Source organism: Leucopleurus acutus (assembly GCF_964270905.1).
Source record: "Leucopleurus acutus genome assembly, chromosome: 16".
In the NCBI taxonomy this organism is placed as follows: Eukaryota; Metazoa; Chordata; class Mammalia; order Artiodactyla; family Delphinidae; genus Leucopleurus; species Leucopleurus acutus.
Genome location: NC_139158.1, coordinates 15183930 through 15190839, shown reverse-complemented (window position 1 = coordinate 15190839; position 6910 = coordinate 15183930). Strand labels below are relative to the sequence as shown.

Below are 6910 nucleotides of genomic sequence, written 5' to 3'. Positions count from 1 at the left end.
TCCTAAGCAGGGGAGTGACACTGTCAGATTTGGGTTTGAAAATGATCCCTCTGGGTTAGTCAGAATCAGGGGGCTGGCTCAGCCGGGATCCCTAGGTCAAAGCTGTATTTTTAGCAGGTGAAAGAAGTGATTTTGAGCCTGGAGCTCTGGGGAAGGGGTGGGGGCTAAGGCCCAGGAAGGGGAGTGCTCTTGAATTTGAAAGTGTCCAGCTCCGCAGGACCAGCCTGCAGCCTCGCTGAGAACTGATTCAGCTAAACAAATCCAGGGAGGGGGGACTTGTCGGCTCATTGCCCCAGGGGTAACCATTAATCTTCCCCTGGGGGGAATCCAGGGGCTGGTGCCCTGAAGGGCAGATTCTGGGCAGAATGGAGGAACACACAGAGGCAGGCTCAGCACCAGGGCTGGGGGAACAGAGGGCGCTAATTGACAACCCTGCCGACATCCTGGTCATTGCGGCTTATTTCCTGCTGGTCATTGGTGTCGGCTTGTGGGTGAGAAGTTGGGGGATGCTGCTGGGGGCCCGCTTTTGGAGCCTGGGGGAAAAGTCTCGGACAGTCCTGATGTGTGCTAGGGGAAGGATGCCTGGATCTTTGAGGGAGAAACCCGGGGTGGGGGGCAAGTAAGTCTTTTGCTAGCCCCAGGGTGGCCCAGCCCACACTCATGCATGCCTTGTCTGTCCACCTTTGGATTGGACTAGTTGAGGGGTTGGTGGGTCTTCATCGGGACAGCATTCTAAATGAGATCCCTTCTACATAATGGCTGGCTGACCAGAAACCCAAATCCAGGGTCCCCAGGAAAGTGCGGCTGAATGCAGCCACACTCAGGCTTGGGGAACCGGACCCTAGGTTAGGGTCTGGGTAGATCTGGGTGCCTGGGAGGAGGCTGGGGGTGCAGGTGTGAACCGTCAGGGGAGCCGTGCGCTGGTTAATCTTCAGCCTGAAACAAGGCCGAGGAATGTGTTGAGGAGGCTAATGAGGTCCAAAGATGTGCCCCAAACCCAGGCCTCTCCCCACTCCCGTCCCCCAGTCCATGTGCAGAACCAACAGAGGCACCGTTGGCGGCTACTTCCTGGCGGGACGAAGCATGGCATGGTGGCCGGTGAGAGAGACTGGGCTATGGAGTGGGTGGAGGCCTAAGGAAGCAGCCTGGCTCACCCCAACCTCTGGCCACCCAGGTCGGGGCCTCTCTCTTCGCCAGCAACATCGGCAGTGGCCATTTCGTGGGCCTGGCAGGGACGGGCGCGGCAAGTGGCCTGGCTGTGGCTGGATTTGAGTGGAATGTGAGCGCCCCATTTTGCCAATAACCCCCACCTCCCCGTGGGAACCCCTGGAAGGGTCACACCTGGAGAGGCTCCAGGCGGGAGAAGTGGGGATGTGAGACCAGAGGTGGGACTTCCCAGCTGTGAGGTGGGGTTGGGCTTCGAGGGAGGCTCACGCAGCCAGCTTGGAGGCAGAGGCCTGTGGGAGACACCACGTTCAGGGCAGGGGTAGGCCCTGCTCCTGACTCGCTATTGCTATGTGAGCCTGGACCAGCCACGCCCTCTGTGGCCTTGATTTTACTCCTCTCTGAAGTGGGATGAACAGTCTCAAGGATAGTGAAAGTGCTTCTTCTGATGCTCTCTGAATCTGTGGCCTGTGAGGTTCACTAGGCTAAATGAAAGCCCCTTGCAGAAGAGGGCAGGAGACGAAGCTCTGGGACTGAGGCTCACCTTGGAGGGTCAGCAAAATCAGGGCTTTGAGCTCAGGGCTTCCTGGAGGAGGAGGCCTCCGAGCTGAGCCTTGAGGGGCAGAAGGTTTGGGTGGGTGGAGAAGAGAGGGAAGGCAGAAGTTGGGGGTCAGCCTGAGGGTTCTGTGCCTGGATTCAGGTGTGTGTGTGTTGTGGGGGACGAGGAGGATAGGGATCATCTTCGGAGGGATGGCCAGGGGTCACGGCCTGGCAGGGCAAGAAGGGCTCTAGTTAAGGGCCCAACAAAGTATCAAGACCTTGTCCTTAATGACCAGGGCCCAGCGACATCTGCATCTGTGTCCTCTGGGCCCCTCCTGCAACCTTGCCTTGGAGTAGCACTTTTCACCAAGAGAAGAAGTTTCCTCAGACCCATCAGGGGCGAGAACGCACTCATGGCAGGATCTCCCACAGGGAGTGACCCTCAGCTGTCGCGCTGTGCCCGCAGGCGCTGTTCGTGGTGCTGCTACTTGGCTGGCTCTTCGTGCCCGTGTACCTGACCGCGGGCGTCATTACGATGCCGCAGTACCTGCGCAAGCGCTTTGGCGGCCGTCGAATCCGCCTCTACTTGTCCGTGCTCTCGCTTTTTCTGTACATCTTCACCAAGATTTCGGTGCGCATGCGCGGGGAGCTGGTCGGGACCCTGGTAGGGTGGGATCACCCAGTGGAGGTCTCTGGAAAGCCCTGGACGAGGCGGGACCAAGGAGCAATGGCTGTAAGAACCGTGATGGAGGCAGGGCCTGGAAGGAATAGGCTTCTGGGGCGACAACCATAGTGAGAGGTATCTGGGAAGACCAGGGCATCAAAAAACGAGGGAACCTTTGAGGTGTGGCCACGTAGGGTCGTGATCTGGGTAGGAAGTGGACCTGGGTCCCCACCCTGGCCCCTGGGTCCTGACCTGTGCGCTTGCTCCTCCCCCCAAGGTGGATATGTTCTCCGGGGCAGTATTCATTCAACAGGCTCTGGGCTGGAATATCTATGCCTCCGTCATCGCGCTTCTGGTCATCACCATGATCTACACTGTGACAGGTGGCAGGTGGCAGGGGCTTAGGGAAGGGAGCGTGGATCTGTGGGCGGGGCTTAGGGGAGTCACCAAAGGAAAGCGGGCTGGAGAAGTTCTTAAGTGTGATGTGATCCAAGCAGGAGAAGGACCTAAATCTTTGGAAAGCAAACGACTCCCCCCCTCCACGTTCCTTGGATTTGGTCTGGAAGTTCAGAGATCTGAGCCCGTCCTGGGCCTGGGCAAAAAGGAAGATTTAACAGCTCTTGAACACCTGGGAAGGGAGAGCCGACTTGGCCAGACCCCAAAGCTCACCAAACTCAGTGCAGGTTGGAGGATTCTGGGGTGGTGCCCGAGGCCTGACGCTGGAGCAGCGTGGGTGGGGCCTGGTACCAAGGCCGGCTTGAGGGGCCCGTCCCTTCGAATGGGATGAGAATCGGACCTTAGAGAATCACCTCCTCCTATCACACAGAAGAGAAAACTGGGGCTGAGAGGAGGGCCTGTAGTGGAAGTCCTGCACGTGGGCACCTGGCATTAGTGGAGTCTAAAACTCAGCCCCACTGTGCTCACGCAGCCCTGCCTCCTGATGCTGGAGTGCGTGAGCCCAGGGAATGGGCCATCCTTTTGAAATTTGCCCTCCAGGAAAGGGAAGCCCTTTTCCAATTCGCACAAAGACACTGTATGTACTAGTGGCAGCCTGTCTGGGCTGTCTCCACTGACCCAGGCCATTGCAGGAGGGCTGGCAGCGCTGATGTACACGGATACGGTGCAGACCTTCGTCATTCTCGCGGGGGCCTTCGTCCTCATGGGTTACGGTACGGGCTCAGCCGATGGGGGAGGGGCGCAGAGGTCACAGTTCGCAGATCTCTCCACCTGGGAGCAGGGACATCGCGCGTCTGCGACATGTGGGTCCTAGGGAGGGCCCTGTCGCGGGCACCATGTCCCCTAACTGCTTTGCCCTCACAGGCTTCCACGAGGTGGGCGGGTATTCGGGGCTTTTCGACAAATACCTGGGGGCAATGACGTCCCTGACGGTGTCCGAGGATCCGGCGGTGGGCAACATCTCCAGCTCCTGCTATCTACCCCGGCCCGACTCCTACCATCTGCTCCGGGACCCTGTGACGGGGGACCTGCCGTGGCCTGCGCTGCTTCTGGGGCTTACCATTGTCTCAAGCTGGTACTGGTGCAGCGACCAGGTGCGGGGTCACGGCCTGCGCGACGAGCGAGGCTGGGGCAGAACTGGAATGGCGGTGGGCGGAGCTGAGATGGGTGGAGCCTGAACCCATCTGGGAAGCCAGGTGGAAGGCGTGGTCCGAGGGAACGGGAAGCCCGCCAGTTAGAGCTAAGCCAGATGGAGCCGGATCCGAGTCAGGGTCTGCGCTTGGAGCTGAATTGCCCGCTTCGATGGGCCAGCCGCGGGGTCTGGATTAGAGCTGCGAGTTGAGGCAAGGCGGGAGGGGCGGGGTACCCGGGACTGGACGCAGGTAGTCGAACGCCCCTCGTCGCAGGTCATAGTGCAGCGCTGTCTGGCTGGGAAAAACCTGACCCACATCAAGGCGGGCTGCATCCTGTGCGGCTACTTGAAGCTGATGCCCATGTTCCTCATGGTCATGCCGGGCATGATCAGCCGCATTCTTTACCCGGGTAACGTCTGCAACCCCGCCCCGACCGAGAGTCCTGTGCCCCATCCAGCCCCTTTCTTGTGCAAGGATACAGGTGCCTGTCTCCCATTTCCGTTCCCGTCCTAAGATCTGGGCCACCCAGTCCCACCTCCCACCCGGGGGGCCCATCTCTCCTCCACTGGGATTCCCCGTCCCCACTTCTGGGATCCGAAGGTTCAGACCCGGTGCCGCCATAGCCGCGTCGTGCCCTTTCCCGCAGACGAGGTGGCGTGCGTGGTGCCAGAGGTGTGTAAGCGCGTGTGTGGCACCGAGGTGGGGTGCTCCAACATCGCCTACCCGCGGCTCGTCGTGAAGCTCATGCCCAACGGTGAGGGCGGGCCCCCGGGTTGCCCCGCTGCCCACAGGCGCCAGTGGGAGGAGTCACCCCTCGCCCAGCCCGCACCCTCCCGGGACCCCCTCGTGGCCGCAGACTCACGGCTCCGTCGGCCCGCAGGTCTGCGCGGACTCATGCTGGCGGTCATGCTGGCCGCGCTCATGTCCTCGCTGGCCTCGATCTTTAACAGCAGCAGCACGCTTTTCACCATGGACATCTACACGCGCCTGCGGCCCCGCGCGGGCGACCGCGAGTTGCTGCTAGTAGGACGGTGGGCCTGGGTTTTCCATCTCCTGCCCCACGAATCAGCCCCGGGTGGGGGCAGGGAGCACTCGTAGGGACAGGGGGAGACGGGGTCCTGGGTGAAACCACCTGATGGCCGTCCACCGCAGGCTCTGGGTGGTGTTCATCGTGGCCGTGTCGGTGGCCTGGCTTCCCGTGGTACAGGCGGCGCAGGGCGGGCAGCTCTTTGATTACATCCAGTCGGTCTCCAGCTACCTGGCGCCGCCGGTGTCGGCCGTCTTCGTGCTGGCGCTCTTCGTGCCCCGCGTCAATGAGAAGGCGAGTGTGTGTGCTCATTGGGAGCTCGGGGCCGGACTTGGAAACCCGAGGCTGATGCGCTCTCTGGCCCCGCAGGGCGCCTTCTGGGGGCTGATCGGGGGCCTGCTGATGGGTCTGGCACGCCTGGTTCCCGAGTTCTCCTTTGGCTCGGGCAGCTGCGTGCGCCCCTCGGCGTGCCCCGCACTTCTCTGCCGCGTGCACTACCTCTACTTCGCCATCGTGCTCTTCGTCTGCTCCGGCCTCCTCACCCTCGTGGTCTCGCTGTGCACACCACCCATCCCGCGCAAGCACGTAAGTACGGGCCTCTGGACCAGGCAACAAACGTGGGCCGCTGCGGGCCCTCTCCACCAGCAGTCGGCCAGCCTGCTTCCCAGAACTCCCAGTGGGTAGCACCTGAATTTCTATACTGAGGCTTGGTGAGGGCAGGCTGACAGTCCAGTCTGAAGCTTCATTTGCAAAGCAAGTACAATGTTTTTATTTAAATCACATTTATTTGAGGTGCTTTGGAGGTGGCTTGAAGAAGACTGTAGGGGAAGTTAAAGCCCCCCTGAGTCTTGGTCTGACTGGTGGCGGAGAGGGACAGAGTACCACCCTGAAAGCCCCAAAAGGGTTTGGTCTTGTGCTGTGGCAAGGCAGGTGGCCCAGGGCAGAGCTGACTGGGGGGAGGACAAAAGAAGTGGGCCCAGAAGGATGGGCAGGAACGCACAGGTGGAGAAGGGGAAAGGCAGCAGGAGGGAACCCTGTGAGCGAACACTCACAGGAAGAAACACTGTTAGCAGGGCTGTAAGACTAAAGTACTACAATCATGAGTGTAGACGGTGATGAAGCAGAGGGCTGAGCAGGGCCAAGAGCTTTAAACACCCAGCTGAGGAGCTTGGGTTTAGCCTGAGGGCAAAGGGCAGCCATGGAAGGTCATCCTGGAGTGAGCCTGGGCGGGTGTGCAGGCTGGACAGAGGGAGGTGAGGGAGTGCCGGTGTGGACGGGGGACCTCCAGGTTCGGGGTGGGGGAACAGCACTCCCACTTGGTCCCTGCTCCCACCCTTCCCCAGCTCCACCGCCTGGTTTTCAGTCTCCGGTACAGCAAGGAGGAGCGCGAGGACCTGGATGCTGAGGAGCTAGAAGGTCCAACCTCAGCCCCTGTACAGAACGGGCGCCCTGAGCACGCGGTGGAGATGGAGGGTAAGGCACTGCCCGGGGAGTTGGGGCGGGGGAGCTGGGGGAGCAGACTAACTGTACGGCTGCAATTTCTCCCAGAGCCCCCGACCCCAGCACCAGGCCTGTTCCGCCAGTGCCTGCTCTGGTTCTGTGGAATGAGCAGGGCTGGGGCAGGCAGTCCCCCACGCCCTACCCAGGAGGAGATGGCTGCCACAGCCAGGCGACTGGAGGACATCAGTGAGGACCCAAGCTGGGCCCGAGTCGTCAACCTCAATGCCCTGCTCATGATGGCCGTGGCCACGTTCCTCTGGGGCTTTTATGCCTGAGGTCAACTGTGTCGGATGCCATGAGCCACAGCCTTGCAGCGAGTGGGGGTGGGGAGCCTGCAATGGTGAGAAGGGCCTGGGGCAGGAGAGTGCGGGGGAAGGCCCTGGTACCCCTTCTCTCCACCTTGTCTCTGCCTGGGGCCCAGTCCAT

General features: G+C 61.0%; 1 protein-coding gene across 1 annotated transcript; it reads left to right on the top strand.

The window, feature by feature from the left end:
• Nucleotides 1–365: 365 nt before the first annotated feature.
• SLC5A2 (solute carrier family 5 member 2) lies at nucleotides 366–6759 on the top strand (the record flags this gene model as incomplete). The annotated part of the gene is made up of 14 exons (XM_082858258.1): nucleotides 366–491; nucleotides 1027–1098; nucleotides 1175–1279; nucleotides 2171–2335; nucleotides 2646–2751; nucleotides 3457–3537; nucleotides 3689–3918; nucleotides 4231–4366; nucleotides 4604–4711; nucleotides 4838–4988; nucleotides 5110–5278; nucleotides 5354–5569; nucleotides 6328–6457; nucleotides 6533–6759. 14 exons carry the CDS (start codon nucleotides 366–368, stop codon nucleotides 6757–6759), a joined length of 2022 nt encoding a protein of 673 aa, XP_082714384.1.
• Nucleotides 6760–6910: the final 151 nt, after the last annotated feature.